Raw genomic sequence first — 19,447 nt, forward strand, 5'->3', positions numbered from 1 at the left:
TCCGTTCATTCGGAAAGTCCGTGGGAACTCCGCCGAAAATCCGTCTGACCTATTCCGTCGAAAAGTCCGCTCGTGTGTACACGGCATTAGTCCTGTGGTTACCACTTTTGTCTAGAAGGGCTGAGGAGGTCTGGGTTCAAGTTTAATCAAGCCACCGATTGCATGAAGTTTGAATTTCCTTCTTGTGTTTGTGAAGTGTGACTACAGATGCTTCCTCACATTCGCCCAAAAAAAAAAAAAAAACATTGTTATTATAAGGGTCCTTTCACACGGGGCGGATCAGTTCTGATCCGCCCCGTGGATGTCCGTTTGCTCAGCGGGGATCACTCCGCCGATCCCCGCTGAGCAGGGAGATGACAGCTCCGTCTCTGCACACTGCGCAGGGACGGACCTGTCACAGCGCCGCTCTCCCCTATGGGAGATCGGATGACGACGGACCGCAGTGCCCGTCGTCATCCGATCCGATCCGCAGACGGATGGAAAAATAGCTTTTTCCTCCGTTACACTTTTTCGGATCGGAGCGGGTCGGATGTCAGCGGACATGTCACCGCTGACATCCGACGCTCCATAGAGCTCTATGGAGCACCCGTTCAGGTCCGCCTGAAAAACTGACAGGCGGGCCTGAACGGGACGTCGGTGTGAAAGAGGCCTAAGTGTGGTGATTAAATTTTCCTGGTGCATGCATGACAAGTGGCCCTGTCCAGTGTTCTCTTTTTTTTCTGCTCAAAAGCTATTTGACTATTTTAACATGTCAGACTAGGATTCTAGAGTGTTGAGCCCCACAATGGTGGTCTTTTCTGTATACTCATTAATGAATAGTTCACTATTCAACCCACCCATCAAAATGTTGGAGTACATCATGGTTAGATAATACAGTGCCTTGAAAAAGTATTCATACCACTTGACATTTTCCACATTTTGTCATGTTACACCCAAAAAAGTAAAGGAATTTTATGTGATAGACCAAAGCAAAGTGGCACATAATTGTGAAGGGGAAGGAAAATGATAAATGGTTTTAAATTTTTTTTACAAATAAATATGTAAAAATTGTGGCGTGCATTTGTATTCAGTCCCCCAATACTTTGTATAACCACCTTTCCCTGCAATTACAGCTGCAAGTCTTTTTGGGTGTCTCTACCAGCTTTGCACATCTAGAGAGTAAAATGTTTGCCCATTCCTCTTTGGAAAATAGCTCGAGCTCTGTCAGATTGGATGGAGAGCATCTGTGAACAGCGATTTTCAAGTCTTGCCACAGATTCTCAATTGGATTTAGTTCTGAACTTTGGGCCATTCTAACACATGAATATGCTTTGATCTAAACCAGGGGTCCTCAAACTACAGCCACTGGGCCACGTAGGACGTGGCTACGTTGCGTGCACCCTTTCCATAGCTAGAGGCGGCCGGCGGAGATTATACGTATTGTTTTTATTGCTAAATGTGAGTAGATTTTTAATTTAATAAACAAAATATCTTTTTAAAACATACTACACTATGGATGTGTTTTCCCTTATGTGCATTTAATAATGGAGTCCATACAAACGGAAGAGTGAACATCTCCTCAGCGCACCAGCAGCAGCACCCAGACGGCAACACAGTGGCTCACACTGTGAAAGCTCATCTAACCCCATAGGGGTACAAGTTCTGGTGAGAGCATTCACATTATCATAGCACTGAGTGGCGCACCGGGGACGAATGTTTTCTCTCCATTGAAGATTTGCACTGTTTGCACCAGTCACTTTATTTGGTACCATTACCATCTATAATACCAATATTGGACACATGTAGCGTTTTTCATGTGACTGTTTCCTAAATTGAAGATTGGCACCTTTTTGCACCTTTTTGCACTGGTCACTTCATCCTGTGTCACGGATAGCCAGGACATTATTGAGGGACATGTTTAATGACTCTATGTGGCTTTAAAAGTTTCTTTTATGCACAAGGACTTGGTATCAATTATTATTCATATGAACTACTTTCCGTATGAATTTTTGAATGCAGTTTGATCTATTGTTATATGGCACTTATATGAATTTTTTGTTTTTTTGATTACGCTTTCCTTTTGTTTTGAGGTTATTATCATACGGCACTTATATTGATTTAACAAAGTAAAGTCAGCACGCATTTGCACTTTAATTCCTATATGGTCCAACTAGCACTTACAATATCACTGAGTTTGGAGAAAGGTCACTAAGAGCATACTTGAATGAATGAATGAATGAAATACTTATATAGCGCACAATGCGAACTGAATCGCCTCTAGGCGCTGTGGCGAGCTTTGATCATCTGCTAAAAGAGGAAGGTCTTGAGTTTTTTCCTAAAAGCCAGGTGATTTTCTTCCAGGCGGATGTTTATTGGTAGAGCATTCCATAGCCGAGGCCCTTGGACAGCGAATCTCCGATCCCCCTTGGATTTATACCGGGCTTTGGGCACGAGGAGGAGGTTTTTGTTGGCTGATCGAAGACTGCGGTTTGGTGTGTAATGATTTATTTTCTCCATTAGGTATTGCGGAGCTTCTCTATGCACGCATTTGTGGGTGAGGCAAAGGGTCTTGAACGTGATCCGATTTTTTACGGTTAGCCAATGTAAGCTCCTCAGTGAAGGAGAAATGGATTCCCAGGGTTTTTTTCCTGTTATCAGCCTTGCCGCCGTGTTTTGGATCAGTTGTAATCGCGCAAGTTGATATTGTGGTAATCCTATGTAAAGCGAGTTTGCGTAGTCCAGTCGTGAATTAATGATTGTTCCAACTACCACTGCTTTGTCATTCTTTGGGATAAAAGGGATGAGTCTGCGAAGCATGCGCAGCAGATGGTGAGATCGACTGACTACTGCTCCTATTTGCGCATCCATTGACATTTGTGCGTCTAAAATAACCCCGAGACTCTTCGCTTTGGTCTTTGGGGAGATAGTCTGCCCAAAGACGGTTGGTGGAGACCAGGAGGTTTTGGTTGCGGGCTTATGATTTGGGTGTAAGATAAGAAGCTCTGTCTTTGATTGGTTCAGCTGGAGAGAGTTGGTGGTCATCCAGTCCTCTATTGATTTGAGGCAGTTTTCAAGTTGTTGTTGGTGATCTTTTTTTCCATTGATCCGGAAATAAAGTTGCGTGTCGTCAGCGTAAGAGTGGAAGCAGAGATCTGAGCATCTGATGATTTGAAGGAGTGGGCGAATGTAAATGTTGAAGAGAACGGGTGACAACGGAGAGCCTTGAGGGACTCCGCAGGTGACTGCCCGAGTTTCGGAGAGGAATTTTCCTAGTTTCACTGTCTGTGACCGATTTCCTAGGAAGGACGCGAACCAATGGAGATCTATGTCTTGGACATACACATATGTCAAGTAAATAATTTTGGGTTTAGCGCCATAACCTTTAAACTTTAACCCCCCCTCCCACACTAGGAGGTGGAGGTTTCAGGTAAAGGCAGCTCTAACCCCAAAAATGTATTCTTGAAAAATTTTTAAAAATCTTTAATTACCACTTTTGTCTTTAGCACTCATAGGGTGAGTAGTCCGTAGCGCGACTTTACCTATTTATTTATACATTTCTTTCAACAATGGTTTTATTCTTGCCACTCGTCCACAAAGCCTAGATTTATGAGTGCAAGACTAATAGTGCACACCCGAGCTGTGGATCTCTGCAGCTCCTCCAGAGTTACTATGGGCCTCTTGGTTGCTTCTCTGGTTAATGCTCTCCTTGCCTGTCAGTTTAGGTGGATGGCCATGTCTTGGTAGGTTTGCAGTTGTGCCATACTCTTTCCATTTTTGGATGATGGATTGAACAGTGCTCTGTGAGATGTTCAAAGCTTGGGATATTTTTCTAAACCTAACCCTGCTTTCAAATTTTCCACAACTTTATCCCTGACCTGTCTGGTGTGTTCCTTGGCCTTCATAATGCTTTTTGTTCACTAAGGTTCTCCAACAAACATCTGAGGGCTTCACATAACAACTGTATTTATACTGAGATTAAATTACACACAGGTGGACTCTATTTACTAATTAGGTGACTTCTGAAGGCAATTGGTTCCACTAGATTTTAGTTGGGGTATCAGAGTAAAGGGAGTTGAATACAAATGCACAACACACTTTTCAAATATTTAGAGTATTTGTAAAAAAAACTATGAAAACCATTTATAATTTTCCTTCCACTTCACAATTATGTGCCACTCTATGTTGGTCTATCACATAAAATCCCAATAAAATAGATTTAAATTTTTTGGTTGTAACATGACAAAATGTGGAAAATTTCAAGGGGTGTGAATACTTTTCAAGCTACTGTACATACATATGGTGAAAATGTAGAGTTTTGATTAAATTGATAGTTGTGCTAAGAATCAATTTTCATGCTTTAAAGTGCCATTAAATTTGCATCATTAAAAACAATCAATAAATGCTGTATTACATGATGTTCATACATACTTAGTTTTCTGTATTCTGCAAAACACTTTGCTGATCCTGGAATTCTCTATCTCCCCTTCCAGTCCAAGTTCCCACTGCAGTTGAGGATTTTGCAGAGCAGTGTTGGCAGCTAGTGCACATGCTCAGTTTTTAGTGCATTTTCTATCCTGAGTATTTCCTCCCTATCATCTAAGCAGCCCATGTGATTATAGATTCACACATGTGGGTGTATACACTCTGGTAAGTCACAGCCCACTCCCCCCCTCCTCCATTTCCATACCCATTAACCAGCTTAGCCCAATAGGGGTGAGATATTGCATCTTGATTGATGTAGGCTTCACCTCCCACCTATTTTAAGACACAGGCTGGAGGGGTGCGACACAGCCTGTGGCAGGCAGAAAGCCGCTAACATTATGCGATTGCCAAAAAATAATAAAAGTTTAATTTTAAATATATATTTGTATGACAATTTAAAACAGTTTATTGATATTAATTATTTATTTTTACTCTGTATTTCAAAGGCAGTTTTTTTTTTGTATTTTTTGTATTTTGAGTATGTGACCAGCAGAGGAAGACTAGAAGCTCCTGCTGCCCCTGTTTCCCTGCAGACAGGCGGGGAAAGAGCTGGGCCATATCTATCACAGCTGTATATCGATAAGGAAAAAAGTTACTTCGATTTTCTTTATTTTTTATTATATTTTAAATAGTTACAGGGCCATCATCCACATACAGATGTTTATAAGGGATGTGTATAAGGGATAAAATAAATTAAATGGTGTGTGTTTAGTATTACTTTAACACGGTTGTATGTTCCTCTTGCTGCCTTCCCTAAATAAAGAATCTATACAAAAAATGTGGAAGCAGTGAGGTTTATTTCTTGAAATACACAGTGCATGCTTCCCCATGTCTTTGTACTTTCTCTGTCCTGGCTACAGACTAGTAAGAATGGTTTTAAGCATTGTGTAATATGCCAAAAATATATATTTACTAGAATATATTATATTATAATATATATATTACAATAATCCACAAATATATGTACAGTACAATAATCCACTTTCATATTATATATATATATATATATATATATATATATATATATATATATATATATATATATATATATATATACACTGTATATATTTCATATAAGATTAATAAAGAGAGTGACAGACAGGAAGACAGACATACACTATATAATATATATATAAATATATAAATGTATGGATTATGGTTACAATCAAATATAATAGGAGTGACCATATGCTCATGTCTTGCAGATAGCAGTGACAGTGAACTGGAGTTATCAACGGTGCGTCACCAGCCAGAAGGACTGGAACAGCTGCAGGCTGTCACCAAATTTACAAAGAAGGAACTTCAGTCTCTCTACAGAGGATTTAAAAATGTGAGCATCAGAGATGGCAATATTTATTATATATATTTATTTATTTATTTATTGTGGAAGCAGAGACTATATACCTTATAAGAGTATGTGATTATGAAAATATGAAAAAAAAATTGACCCATCTGTAATTTTTTGTAATGTGACCACTTTCTAACTAGCTGAAAGGTCTGACTAAGCCGGGAGCATGCTGGTTGGACCTCTGCGGAGGGGTGCTGCTCTCATACAGAGAGCAGCAGTCTTTAGCTGCTTATGACTGATGGAGGACGGGATGTAAGAGCACTGGAAGTTATGTACAAAAAAAATAAAATCACAAGATTTTAAATACTTACCATTTTGATCCTAAATGTAATTACATAATTTTTTTCCCAAAAATAATATACCGTATATACTCGAGTATAGGCCGACCCGAATATAAGCCGAGGCCCCCAATTTACCCCCAAAAAACTGGAAAACTTATTGACTCGTGTATAAGCCGAGGGTGAGACATGGCTGTCCATCCCTGTGTGTCCGTCCATCCCTGTGTGTGTGTCCGTCCATCCATCCCTGTGTGTGTGTCCATCCATCCATCCATCCATCCCTGTGTGTGTGTCCGTCCATCCATCCCTGTGTGTGTATCCATCCATCCCTGTGTGTGTGTGTGTGTGTGTGTGTGTGTGTGTGTGTGTATTCATCCATCCATCCATCCGTGTGTGTGTGTGTGTGTGTATCCATCCATCCATCCATCCGTGTGTGTGTGTGTGTGTGTGTGTGTGTGTGTGTGTGTGTGTGTGTGTGTGTGTCCGTGCAGCCTTGTGTGTGTGTCCAGCCTACCTGTGTCCCAAGCCTCCGTCCCGAGCCGCCGTCGTCCCGAGCCTCCTCTGTCCCGTGCCTCCTCTGTCCCGTGCCTCCTCTATCCCGTGCCTCCTCTGTCCCGTGCCTCCTCCGTCCCGTGCCTCCTCCGTCCCGTGTCGTGCCGATGGATCGCCGCTCTTCTCGGCGGCCATTCTACAATTCAAAAGCTGCGCCTCCGTCCTCCGCCTGTGATAGGCGGAACACTCAATTTCCCAGCAGCCTGTGTTCCGCCTATCACGGACATCCTCTCATCGTCGTCCGTAGTATGAGAATGAACGGATGTCCGTGATAGGCGGAACACTGACTGCTGGGAAATTCAGTGTTCCGCCTATCACAGGCGGAGGCGGAGAAGGAGGCGCGGCTTTTGAATTTTAATGTCCGCCGTCTGTCTGCTCGATACGCTGATCGAGCAGTCAGACAGCGGTGACTCGAGTATAAGCCGAGGGGGCACTTTCAGCCTCAAAAAAGAGGCTGAAAATCTCGGCTTATACTCGAGTATATACGGTAGATGTTATACGTACCTTCTCTGTGCAATGGTTTTGTAAAACTCCTTTTCTAGGATCCCCACCATTGCTCTCCTCTGTTCCAAGTGCCTGGGGGGAACTTATGCAGGCTCGTTCCAGAGCCAGGCTGTGTGCTTCTATAGACACATACAGCCTGGTTCGGCCATGCCCCTGCTCCCTTTCTTATAGCCTTTGATTGAAAGAAGCAGAAGCCAATGGCTTCTGTTGCTGCCTCGGAGTCCTGTGAAATGAGAGAGAGAGCAGTGCTGCTTGTGGAAATAACAAAATGTCCCTGACTCTCCCACCAGGAGAGATACAGGTATGTGGGGGATTGTTTTACGTGACTGGCAAAATAGCACACAAAAAAACAATATGCTTAAAAACAACAATATTTATTATACACTAAAATCTGAGAGTACAATCTAAAATTATAAAAAATGCTGCCATGTTTGTTATACCACTAACAGAATCAAAGGCGATGATGAGATGGATGCGTTTCACCCAAATTGGGCTTCTTCAGGATACACTTGCTATTCACAATGTATTAACTAATGAATGATACACAGGGGCGTAACTAGAAATCACAGGGCCCCATAGCAAAATGTTGTATGGGCCCCCCCCCCCACCAAAAAAATGAACTAATGCCATTAAACAACAGACTACCACACCCATGTGGCACAGTACCCAGGCAACGGCTTATATTAATTTTGAACAACAAAGTATGCAGTATACTCTATGCAGCCCCTGAAGGGAACACATTGCTGACCTCCAGGCCTTTTAACCAATTTCTGTTCTGTTATATAAAATGAAATAGTTCAACTCACCATAATGCAAAATCAGTGGGATCCCTGAGCGTGTCACTTGCCATCATCGCCTGCCACCAGATGCAGATTGTAACTTGTCAAACGTTGCGGAATGTCACCTACCACATGTTGCGGATTGTCACTTGCCAAGTCACCTGCCACACATTATGGATTGTCACTTGCCACGTCCTGGATTGTCACTTGCCACACATTATGGATTGTCACATGCCACGTCCTGGATTGTCACTTGCCACATCACTTGCCACACATTATGGATTGTAACTTGCCACGTCCTGGATTGTCACTTGCCACACATTAAGGATTGTCACTTGTCACATCACCTGCTACACATTGCAGATTGTCCACTTGCCACGTCGCCTGCCACCAGATGCAGATTGTCACTTGTCACACGTTGCAGGATGTCACCTGCCACATGTTGCGGATTGTCCACTTGCCAAGTCCCGGATTGTCACTTGCCACATTACCTGCCACACATTACGGATTGTCACTTGCCATGTCCTAGATTGTCACTTGCCACGTCTCAGGTTGTCACTTGCCACGTCACCTGCCACACATTACGGATTGTCACTTGCCACGTCACTTGCCACACATTATGGATTGTAACTTGCCACACATTAAGGATTGTCACTTGTCACATCACCTGCTACACATTGCAGATTGTCCACTTGCCACGTCGCCTGCCACCAGATGCAGATTGTCACTTGTCACACGTTGCAGAATGTCACCTGCCACATGTTGCGGATTGTCCACTTGCCAAGTCCCGGATTGTCACTTGCCACATTACCTGTCACACATTACGGATTGTCACTTGCCATGTCCTAGATTGTCACTTGCCACGTCTCGGGTTGTCACTTGCCACGTCACCTGCCACACATTACGGATTGTCACTTGCCACGTCACCTGCCACACATTACGGATTGTCACTTGTCACATCACGGATTTTCACTTGCCACGTCACCTGCCACATGTTACGGATTGTCACTTGCCACATCCAGGTTGTCACTTGCCACGTCACCTGCCACACATTACGGATTGTCACTTGCCACGTCCTAGATTGCCACACATTACAGATTGTCACTTATCACATCCTAGATTGTCACTTGCCACACATTATGGATTGTCACTTGCACGTCCCGGGTTGTCACTTGCCACGTCACCTGCCACACATTACGGATTGTCACGTCACGGATTTTCACTTGCCACGTCACCTGCCACATGTTACAGATTGTCACTTGCCACATCCAGGTTGTCACTTGCCACGTCACCTGCCACACATTACGGATTGTCACTTGCCACGTCCTAGATTGCCACACATTACAGATTGTCACTTACCACATCCTAGATTGTCACTTGCCACACATTATGGATTGTCACTTGCACGTCCCGGGTTGTCACTTGCCACGTCACCTGCCACACATTACGGATTGTCACTTGTCACGTCACGGATTGTCACTTGCCACGTCACCTGCCACATGTTACGGATTGTCACTTGCCACATCCAGGTTGTCACTTGCCATGTCACCTGCCACACGTTACGGATTGTCACTTGCCACGTCCCTGGTTGTCACTTGCCACGTTGCCTGCCACACATTATGGATTGTCATTTGCCACGTCATGGATTTTCACTTGCCACGTCACCTGCCACACGTTACGGATTGTCACTTGCCACGTCCTGGGTTGTCACTTGCCACGTCGCCTGCCACACATTATGGATTGTCACTTGCTCTGCCACTTTCCTGCTGTGTCACAGAGTCAGGCAGCAGAGAGATAATGTCATCTCTCTGCTTCCTGGCTGCCTGCACAGTGAGGGGGGAACTGCACTGCAGGGATGAGAGGGCGGCGAGAGATGATGTCATCTCTATGCTCCCTCGCCCGTCAGCTCCCTGATTGGCCAGCCCGCTCACGCCCACTCTCTCACCAGCGGACCGGCCACTCTCATCTGCCTCCCACTATCACCCGCGGAGCCCCCCGCGGACCCCGCGGAGCCCCCCGCGGACTGCCTGCTCTCACCCGCGGAGCCGCCCGCGGTCCACCCGCGGAGCCGCGGACTGCCCGCGGGCCACCCGCGGAGCCGCCCGCTATCTCCCGCGGAGCCATAGGGCCTGTCCTCACCGGGCCCCATTTGACTGCGGGCCCCATAGCGCCCGCATGTGCTGCTATGGCGGTAGTTCCGCCACTGATGATACAGACAGTCTATTATTTTACATGGTATACCAGAAGATTGCTGTATACATTTCATATAATAACCAAAAATAAGATTGAAAACAAAATATACTATAACACCAACAAACACCTGCAAAAATGAGAGGGGGGAAAAAAGAAAAGAAAGCAAGAGGTAAAGGAAAATACATATGAGTCGTCCTGGAGATAGCATGCTGGATCAATAGATTGGGGGGACAGCAGCAGAAAATCAGAGAACGTAATACTATGGGACACTCACCCCAAGATGACGAATAATACAGGAAAATGATGGGGAGGCTAGTTCGCCGTAATCATATGAACTGAATGATATCTATCCAAATAGTAGGTGAAACAAAAAAATATATATATATAATACACTGGCCCAGAAAATGAGGGCAAAAGTGATACATACAAATAACCCCAAGAAAAAAAAAAAAAACTTACCAAGAAAAAATGGCAATTTCCCTTATGCCGCCGGACAATCTGCCTGTGTGTGGGCTCCAGCTGACTTTTTGTTTCCAAAAGTCCAGCGGACTTAGAATGAAGTTTTGACTCAAAATTGTCCGCCGGAATCCGCCCGTCTGTGTGCTAGTCCGCCTGACTTTTGAAATGAACGGACTTGCCCACACGGAGAAAAGTCTGATCATTTTGAACGTGGCTCCAGGTAGACGGGACTAGCGCAGGAAGTCAATGTCGCCGCCTCCATCGGTGATATTGAGGCCTCGTTAGCCCCGTCAGCTGGTATGGATTTAAAGAGGAAGCACTACGTCGAAAAAACGGCGTGGGGGTCCCCCCAAAGTCCATAGCAGACCCTTATCCGAGCACGCAGCCCGGCCGGTCAGAAAAGGGGGTGGGGACGAGCGAGCACCCCCCCTCCTGAGCCATACCAGGCTGCGTGCCCTCAACATGGGGGGTGCTTTGGGGAAGGGGGGCCCTGCGGCCCCCCACCCCAAAGCACCTTGTCCCCATGTTGATGAGGACAAGGGCCTCTTCCCGACAACCCTGGCCGTTGGTTGTTGGGGTCTGTGGGCTGGGGGCATATCGGAATCCGGGAGCCCCCTTTAATAATGTACCCCTACCCATTCACCTGGTGAAAAAAGTGTAAATAAAAAAAACACAACACAAGTTTTTTAAATAATTTATTAGACAGCTCCGGTGGTCTTCTCTTCTTCTGTCTTGGGGTGTCTTCTCGCCAGACTCCTCCGACTAGTCTATATATAGCAATAAACTCAGAAAGATGTATAACCCATGAAGTGCATTACAACACTCACCCCTGTATGCAGCCAGGCACACCAGACAAGTGCCACCGGATCAACCTGGATTCTAAAAATGGCAACGCCAACACAAAACGCCAAACAGGGGGCTATTTATGCATCCCAGGAGGCAGCTTTGCTATGCCTCCCACCCATTACGTCCAGCATGTGCATCACTGACAAGGAGCCACAGCTGGATCAGCATCGGACATTCCCCCATGTTAAAGACGCATTTCCAGTAAAAAACAGAAGTGACGTCCATGTAAACCAAAGTGTCCGACCAACAACCACTCTCGAGCACAGCGCTGGATCAAAATAGGAAAGTATTAGATAGGTAGATAAGTAAATATTTTAGGGAGGAGGGGGTCTGGGGGGAACTGATCATGGAAGGTTTTTTACCTTAATGCAGAGAATGCATTAAGGTAAAACGCCTTTAGCTTTTACAATGACATTGTTAGGACTGTAAAAGACCCAAGACACTGTGTAGTCTATGCAGCATGCAATGGCAAATGGTGGGCGTAGATCATGCCTAACAGTGGGAGTGACTTAAAGGGGAATCGATAAATAGACCTAAAGCTATTTGCTATACAGTGAGGGAAAAAGTATTTGATCCCCTGCTGAATTTGTACGTTGGCCCACTGACAAAGAAATGATCAGTCTATAATTTTAATGGTAGGTTTATTTTAACAGTCAGTGACAGTACAACAACAAAAATATCCAGAAAAACGCATTTCAAAAAGTTTATAAATTGATTTTCATTTTAATGATTGAAATAAGTATTTGATTCCCCTATCAATCAGCAAGATTTCTGGCTCCCAGATGTCTTCTATTCAGGTAACGAGCGGAGATTAGGAGCACTCTCTTAAAGGGAGTGCTCCTAATCTCAGCTTGTTACTTTATAAAAGACACCTGTCCACAGAAGCAATCAATCAGATTACAATCTCTTCACCATGGCCAAGACCAAAGAGCTGTCCAAGGATGTCAGGGACAAGATTGTAGACCTACACAAGGCTAGAATGAGCTACAAGACCATCGCCAAGCAGCTCGGTGATAGGGTGACAACAGTTGGTACAATTATTCGCAAATGGAAGAAACACGAAATAACTGTCATTCTCCCTCAGTCTGGGGCTCCATGCAAGATCTCACCTCGTAGAGTTTCAGTGATCATGAGAACGGTGAGGAATCGGCCCAGAACTACACAGGAGATGCTTGTCAATGATCTCAAGGTAGCTGGGACCATAGTCACCAAGAAAAGAATTGGTAACATGCTACACCGTGAAGGAATGAAATACTGCAGCGCCCGCAAGATCCCTCTGCTCAAAAAAGCACATGTACAGGCCCGTCTGAAGTTTGCTAATGAATATCTGAATGATTCAGAGGAGAACTGGGCGAAAGTGTTGTGGTCAGATGAGACCAAAATCAAGCTTTTTGGCAGCAAGTCAACAAATATGTTACATAAAGTGTAGTGGCCAGGACTACATAGTTTATACAGTGCACAAGTTAGGACCACGTAATGTACAACACTATGGCTGGCCATACATTATACAATTTTCCTTTAGATTCACCAAAACCATATAATATGAGGTCAAACCTACACACTTTTCATTTGCATTTCAATGAGGCAGGCCCACCCTTGCACTACATAGTTGAAGGTAAATCTAAAGGAAAATGAATAAGAAAATTGTATAATGTATGGCCAGAGCCTATACAATGCAGCAGTGAGAACTACTGTATGTAGTGTTCGGGACTATACAATACTATATGTAGAACATACAGCAGTCATAGAGCCAGGATCAAGACTGTAATTGTAGCAGTCGGGATTAAGTGCCCCGTTATGTTGGTGGTCATTGGAGTTTGTGCGTTTTCATCTACATTGGAGTCCTGTGGCCTGTGTGTCTTTATATTGGTGTATTTGAATTAGTTCTACTTTCATAATATTCCCTCTGTGACAAAAATAATAAATGTAGCCTCTTTTTCTGTTATTTTTTTTTAAGGAGTGCCCTAGTGGATTGGTGGATGAGGATACATTCAAGCTCATATATGCTCAGTTTTTTCCTCAAGGAGGTCAGTGAATTTCTATTGTCTCTGTTTTATATAAAGTTTTATATAAAATTTTGGGATATTATAGTTTATAGATTATTAGAAATTAAAGTGATACTAAAGACTTTTTTTTTTTGGTTAAAAATAACAGACATGTTATACTCACCTGCTCTGTTGCAGTGGTTTGGCACAGAGCAGCCAAAATCCTCCACTTCTTAGGTCCCCCACCGACGCTGCTGGCCCCTCCCTCCTGCCAAGTGCCCCTACAGCAAGCAGCTTGCTATGGGGGCACCCGAGCCACGGCTCCATGTGTGCATTTACACATGTAGCTGTGACTCGGCCCCGTCCCTCTCTCCTTATTGTCTCACTGACTTTGATTGACAGCAGCGAGAGCCTGTAGTGTCCGCTACTGTGTCTCAGCCAATGAGGAGGGAGAGTCTCAGACAGCTGAGTCTATTGTGCAACATCGCTGGATCGAGATGGGGCTCAGGTAAGTATTAGGGGGGCTTGGTCATGAAGGGGGGTAAATCTTCCGGAGGTCAAATGGTTAAGACCCCTTTCACACAGAGGGCGTTTAGCAGGCGCTATAGCATTAAAAAGAGCGCCTGCAATCCACCCTCAAACAGCTGCTCCCTTGTCTCCAGTGTGAAAGCCCGAGGGCTTTCACACTGGATCGGTGCGCTGGCAGGGCATCAGGAACAGTCCTGCCAGCAGCTTCTTTGGAGCGTTGAAGGAGCATTGTGTTTACTGCTTCTCCACTGCTCCTCCCTATTGAAACCACGCGATTATACCGCCAGCAAAACTCTATTGCGGTGCGTTGCAAGCGGTTTTAACCCTTTCTTGGCTGCTAACGGGGATCAAAAGTGCTCCGCTAGTGGCCGAACTGAGCCGCAAAAATCCGAGGGTAAAACGCCGCTAAAAATAGCGGCGATTTACCGCCGATGCTATGGGTGGCACAGTGTGAAAGGGGTCTAAATCCAAAAGCAAACATTATATTGCAGTTTACCAATGGCTTGAATTTGTTTTCTTTTGTAGACTTTTTTACTATTTTTATCTGGTGATCCTGCCAGAAATTCTGTTGTTTTTCAAAAGAATATGCTGCCGGCAGAATGTATCAATTATACAGATGAGATAAACCATTTAACACTGACAGTGGTGCTTTCAATGATCAGCTTTCATTTATGTATGTAAAACCTTTATCCAAAAGGATAAAAGCAGTTTTCTGTAACTGATTATAAAGTATTAGCCAGAGTATAAGCCAGAGTTTGGCTTCAATTTGCCTGCTGGTACTGTACATCTAACACTCCTATCCCCCCAGATTGCAAATGCAGCTGTCCAAATGTGCCCCCTGTGCTCTTTCATCCACAGTGTAGGCACTCTAATATAGGAGGTGTGTTACCAAGCAGATCACCAGGGGAAAACAGAGGGGTAAATTCCTAAAAAAAAAAAAAAACAATGCAGCCACCTCATCTAAGGATTAGTAAGCTTCAATATCTTACATTTTTGGTTGTGGGTTTAAAATCTCCAACAGTGGTAAATGTTATGTTTGCTGTGATTCATGTACGTGTGTCACCCAGACAGCTAGTGAAGGGATAATCTGTCCAGCGGGGATTTGAGCAGCATTAAACATCTGACAGAAGATCTGGAGGATCTAACCTAACTCTTTTAAAAAACCCCCGGGGGGTTTGACACGAGTCTAAAAATGTTTCTTGGTTATTCTCAACAACATATTTAAAAATCCCACAACAAGCCCTTTAAACACTTGACCTCTGAAAGGTTTTACCTCCTTCTTGACCAGGGCATTTTTTACTATTCAGCACTGTGCTACTTTAACTGGTAATTGCTCGGTCTTGCAGCACTGTACATATTGTATTGTACTACACTGTACTGTACTATATGTAAATTAAATTGATATCATCTTTTTATATCATTAAGTTGTTAGGTGGTGTTTCCATGGATCAGACTTGTTTTTCCAACACACCCCACAGAGGCTTGTTTAGATTAAAATCTGCAGAATTTGGAGGCCAAATCAAAACATCAAACACAATGTTTTCCTCAAACCATTCTTGAACTCATCAGACCAGGCTACCTTCTTGCTGTTGGTCCAGTTCTGATACTCACATGCCCATTGTAGGCACATTTGTTGTGGACAAAGTTCCACATGGGCACTCTGACAAGTCTATAGCTAAGCTGCAACAAATTGCAATGCACTGTGAGATCTGACACCTTTCTATCGGAACTAGCATTGACTTTTTCAGCAATTTAAGCTACAGTAGCTCTTCTATTGGATCAGACTACATGGGCCAACCCTTTCTCGACATGTGCATTAATGAGTCTTAGGCCGCGTACACACGGGCGGACTGTTCGCCCAACTTAGTCCGCTGAACAGTGTTTCAGCGGACAATCCGCTCGTGTGTGGGCTTCAGCGGACTGTTTCAGCGGACAGTCTGACGAACAAAGTCTTACGGAATTTCCGTAAGACAGTCCGTTCAAACTTGGTTTTGTCCATCCAAACTTGGTTTCAGCGGACAGTCCGCTCGTGTGTAGGCAAGTTGGACGGACTAAGTATGGCGCATGCTTAGAAAGGGTTTACGCAGCCGAAGGTTGCATTGCAGTGTATAGGACGTCGTTTTTCTAGTCCTGTCGTACGTGCTGTACACGTCATCGCGCACGCTTTCAGCGGACTGTCTGCTCATCGTGTGTGGTCAAGTCCGTTCATGCAAATTTTGAACGGACTGTTTGTCGGATTGTTTGACGAACTTGGTTGGGCGAACAGTCCGCCCGTATGTATGCGGACTTAGCCACCCATGGATTTGTTGCAAGTTCATTCGTTTTCTTTCCTTGGATCACTTTTGGTAGGTCCTGACCACTGCAGACTGGGAGAATCCCACGAGAACTACAGTTTTGTTGTTGCTGTGACCCTGTCATATAGCCATTACAATTTAGCCCTTGTCAACATATCAGATTTTGGGACAACATGTTCACTAATATATGCCAGCCACTTTATGATGCCATTGTATCAAAATAATCATTATTTTTCATGTAGCCCCTTGTCCTAAACAGAGGCTACTATGTCAATTACATTTTTGTCTGGCCTGTAGTTAGTTCAGGCTGATTGTATAGTTTTTCACCTGGTTTTTCCCTTAGCTTAAATTGCCTTGTGATTTCTCACTGTTGCTAGTAGATGTCAATGCTCATAGTATGAGAATTCACAAATAAAACTAAGTTATTAATATATATATTTCCTTCAGCCAATCCAGTAGGAGGTTTATGCCACTGGTGCATGCTGGGGCAGGATCTAAAAATTTGGGACAGGCCATGTGCTCTCTCTCTTCTCCTGGGCTGAGGCCTAGGACAGTGTTGCTGCAGAGAGCTCTGCTGTTAGGTCCAATACCTGTTTTGGGGCCTAACGTGTACTGAAGTGACCCAGGGGAGGATCCTTGCTGGAGAGAGCAAGGAAGAAGGCTTCTCTCTCAGAAGGGCCTGGTGACTCACTTGGAGGATGCTCTCAAATTTGAGAACATACCTAAATCATTGCCGAGTTGGCTTAAGACCCCTTTCACACCAGGGCGTTTTGCAGGCGCTATAGCGTTAGAAATAGCGCCTGCAATCCGCCCTAAAGAAGCTGCACCATTGTATGTAGTGTGAAAGCCTGAGGGCTTTCACACTACAGCGGTTCGCTGGCAGGACGTCAGAAAAAAGTCCTGCCAGCAGCTTCTTTGGAGCGGTGAAGGAGCGGTGTGTTTACCGCTCCTCCACCGCTGCTCCTCATTGAAATCAATGGGGCAGCGCTGTAATACCGCCGGCAAAACGCCGCTATTGCGGCGTATTGCTGGCGGTTTTAACCCTTTCGCGACCGCTAGCGGGGGTAAAAGCGCCCCGCTAGCGGCCGAAATGCGCCGCAAATCCCCTGCTAAAAATAGCGGCGTTTTATCGCCGACGCAATGTGCGGTGTGGTGTGAAAGGGGTCTTAAGATTCTGACACTGTCAAGTTGGACATTGATCTAAAGAGTCTGTAAGTGATAGCATGTTCCACATTACACCCTTAATACAGGTGCTCCAAAAGGTGAACTTAGCCTTTGTTACTTCCTGTGACAGTAAAGTCACATATCCCATATAAAGTTGTTGCACATTAGGAGAGCCCATCAAAGAGTTTCCATAGTTTAGTAACCACCACATTCACCTATCATGCGAAAGGTCCCATTTTCAAAACCAGGAGGAAAAAGATTTTACCCCTGGACCTCGTCCATCCCTCATAACTACTACTATATCCACCCTTTTGCTGTTTTCTACACTTTCTAACTTAAGGTGGTAGAAAATCTGGCCTGTAAATTTTCCACCATCTAAAACAGGGGTCTCCAAACTTTCTAAACAAAGGGTCAATTTATGATCCTTCAGACTTTAGGGGGGCTGGACTATGGCTAGTGTGAGTGGAAATTGTCCTGGCATCAGTGGAAGTAAACATCGCCACATTTGGTACTGGGGGGAGGAATAATGTTCCATCGTTGGTATCACTGGGAGGAATAATGCCTCATCATTGGTGTCAGTGGGAGAAATGGTGCCCATTTGTTAGTGTCAGATGGCAGAATAGCATCTCATATCAGTGAGAGGAATAGTGCCCCAAGGCCCGGATAAGAGCAAGCAAAGGGCCGCATCCGGCCCCAGGGCCGCAGTTTTGAGACCACTGATCTAAAGCATTACTAAGCAGTTAACTTATTGCTCTGTGTAGAATCCTTCCTACCTTGTTACTTTTCATGTAATGTTTCCTTTTCTCTTCAATAACATCATCGGCGCATGCTCTTCTTGCCGTAAGTCTTGCATTAATATTCCGGGGCTATGTCATTTCCTTTTTCCACGGCAGCTCCAAGATCCTGTAAGACTTAGTTCCCATTCACACATGTGAGCATAACCAGGTCGGCTCTGATTCGTGGGGACACGGTTGCCATGGTAATCCCACAACTAAAACGAGGCCTGGCTAAACATTTCCTGCGCATGCTCTAGTTTATAGACCGGGGGAAAGAAGAAAGGGCGGAAGTCCAGAGCTCATTGGAAAACAATATTTATGATAGTGGCAGCTGCACACGGAAATGAGCATAGAAGAAAAAACACACTAAATAGAAGAAAGAAACATGCGCACAAACTTGAATTTGCTGTGCAATTGTTTACAATGATTAATATAACTCCTTCTAAAAAATTCAGCTGAGGTTAGTTGGAGTTTACTACCACCTTAAATCCTCAATCTCTCCGTCTGTACTGGCATTTGACTCAACCTTTTAAGACATTCACTGGTCAACCCCGTCACAAAAAATGTTTACTAAGGACCCTACCAGTCTGAACAATCTAAGATCCATCTTCCTGTTTCCATAGTCTACAACCACCTGAGCTACCACCTCACTGATAACAACCTTCTTGACCCCTTTCAGTCTCTCTTTTGCCAACAATATTCCACAGCAATTGCCTTCCTAAAAGTCAAGAATGACTTACTATCTGCTAACATTAATAGCCCCTACTCCATAATTTTATGAAGGGTACACACTATAAATTATTTTTTTTTGTTCAACCCATCAGGCCGAATGAAAAAAAAGTTACAGATTGCCATACGAACACAAGCGGCCGCGAGCACTGGTCGGATGCTGGTTTTCCAGTATGTTCGTTTGACAAAAATCTGTACACACAGGCTCAAAACCCCTCGGATCCCTTTCACACAGGAATTCCATTTGTCCATTTCACCATTCCTTTGGGCAAACAGATATAAATGGACAACGTCCACTTACATCAGTTTTTCGTCCACTTCCAGTAAGGTCCATTTTTCCCGCAGTCCCCATTTTTGTTCTGTTTAACAAATGGAAGAAAATGAAAAACAGATGTAAACGGATGAAAATGGTTTTAAATGGATAAAAAACATATGTAAATGGCACAGAACTAAATGAAAGATGGATAATGGATAAACTGATGTAAAGCGAATTCAAAAGTGTGACGGAACAGATGATGCCCACGTGAAAGGACCTATCTCTCCACTACTCT

At 44.3% G+C, this 19,447-nt stretch overlaps 1 protein-coding gene across 3 annotated transcripts in view; it reads left to right on the plus strand.

Annotated features, from left to right (window-relative positions):
• KCNIP3 (potassium voltage-gated channel interacting protein 3) overlaps positions 1–19,447 on the plus strand; it is a 227,157-nt gene that overhangs the window by 169,610 nt on the left and 38,100 nt on the right. For all 3 annotated transcript variants that reach the window (XM_077469519.1, XM_077469521.1, XM_077469520.1), the window contains 2 exons: positions 5,667–5,791; positions 13,378–13,447. In XM_077469519.1, the coding sequence (XP_077325645.1) occupies positions 5,667–5,791; positions 13,378–13,447 (195 nt within the window). The remainder of the gene's footprint in view (positions 1–5,666; positions 5,792–13,377; positions 13,448–19,447) is intronic.

This window comes from Lithobates pipiens, unplaced genomic scaffold (assembly GCF_037356315.1).
Source record: "Lithobates pipiens isolate NorthernLeopardFrog02 unplaced genomic scaffold, aLitPip1_a1.2 Scaffold_8, whole genome shotgun sequence".
NCBI lineage: Eukaryota > Metazoa > Chordata > Amphibia > Anura > Ranidae > Lithobates > Lithobates pipiens.